Source organism: Gekko japonicus, unplaced genomic scaffold (assembly GCF_001447785.1).
Source record: "Gekko japonicus isolate JY-2015 unplaced genomic scaffold, Gekko_japonicus_V1.1 scaffold757, whole genome shotgun sequence".
Lineage (NCBI taxonomy): Eukaryota > Metazoa > Chordata > Lepidosauria > Squamata > Gekkonidae > Gekko > Gekko japonicus.
Window position 1 is genome coordinate 752,886 of NW_015162500.1, and position 1,358 is coordinate 754,243.

The window sequence follows — 1,358 nt, forward strand, 5'->3', positions numbered from 1 at the left end:
AGCAGGAAGCGGGTCACAAACTGGTCCACATTAGTTCCTCTTTCATATACCTGTGGGGGAGAGGAAGGGAGAACTGTGAACAACTATAGAATCATAGGCTGTGATCACATGCAGAATTAGCTGCACCATAGGTGGGAATACCGGGTGGATTTTAAGGGCGTGATCACATAAGATCATCTGCCAAGCGTCCCTCACCTGTCAGCAACCTGTTTTGCTCCACTGCAGAAGCGGAGCAAAAAAAACCCACTAGGGAAAGTCTGGTAGCAAATGGGTTGCTACAGGCCAGGAACGGACTTTCCCCCTGTCTGATCGCTCCAGCGCACTCCCATGGTGTCGGGATGGTCTGATCAGGCCATCCCAACTCCATGCCATTGTTTTGCCCCTCATTTTGGTATGCACATCATCACACACTGCATAGGGATGCAAATCACTGATCCCTCATTGAAGTGCACTGGAAACACATGGTAACACCCCCCCCCAATTCACCTGCGGTTGTGTCTGATCATGCAGCACCCAGGGGCTGTGTGATCACGCAAATGTGGGTCAAATTCCTACAGAGCAAATAGCCTCACTCCCCCCCCCCACGTTATCTCACGCATGTGACCACAACCATAGAATCATAGAGTTGGGTCATACAGACCATCTAGTCCAACCCCCCTGCTCAATGCAGGACCAGCCTAAAGCATTGCCTCTTCTTGAAAGCTGTCAGTGGAGGGGAGCTAACCACCTCCCTAGGCAGCTGATTCAAGTAGAGTATCGGCTCTTCTTTTCTTAATTTATATGGCATCTTCACAACCACACTTTCTCTTAATACAGACCCAAGCTGGAAATCAACAAGGTTAGAAGGCAAACAAACAAAACAATTAAGGTACTGAGCATCCTTGTTGGATTTTTGCAGACGTGTTTTGAACATAAGGGATCCTCAGTATGAGAGTGGGATTTATCACCAACCACCTTCTTTAACCAAAGTAGCTCAGGATTTAAATAGGGACTTATCACTATAGATGGTAAGAAGGACAATTTCAAATTCCTCATCCCTGTCTGGATCAAAACAAGTCCTGTTTCTGTTTTGCATCTCCTTCTGAGATCTGAACCCATCACTTTGCATCATTTTCTGTTTCCATGTGCCATATTTTTTCTGTTCATCCTGCTCATCTTTCAACATCATTTGTTATCAATGAACCAGCATGATGCTCTTACCATGGCAAAATTATACATATGCATGATTTGGTGTAGTGCCAGTTTAGTGTATTGGTTAAGTGCGCATACTCTAATCTGGGAGAACCGGTGTAACAGGCCGGATTAACCCCCCGGCCAGAGTAACCCCGGGGTTACTCTGGCCTAGCCTAGAATAACCC

General features: G+C 46.5%; 1 protein-coding gene across 1 annotated transcript in view; it reads right to left on the reverse strand.

The window, feature by feature from the left end:
• Positions 1-1,358, reverse strand: part of NECAB2 (N-terminal EF-hand calcium binding protein 2) — a 119,395-nt gene that overhangs the window by 46,374 nt on the left and 71,663 nt on the right. The window contains exon 2 of the mRNA XM_015406109.1: positions 6-50. Coding sequence (XP_015261595.1) covers positions 6-50 — 45 coding nt within the window. The remainder of the gene's footprint in view (positions 1-5; positions 51-1,358) is intronic.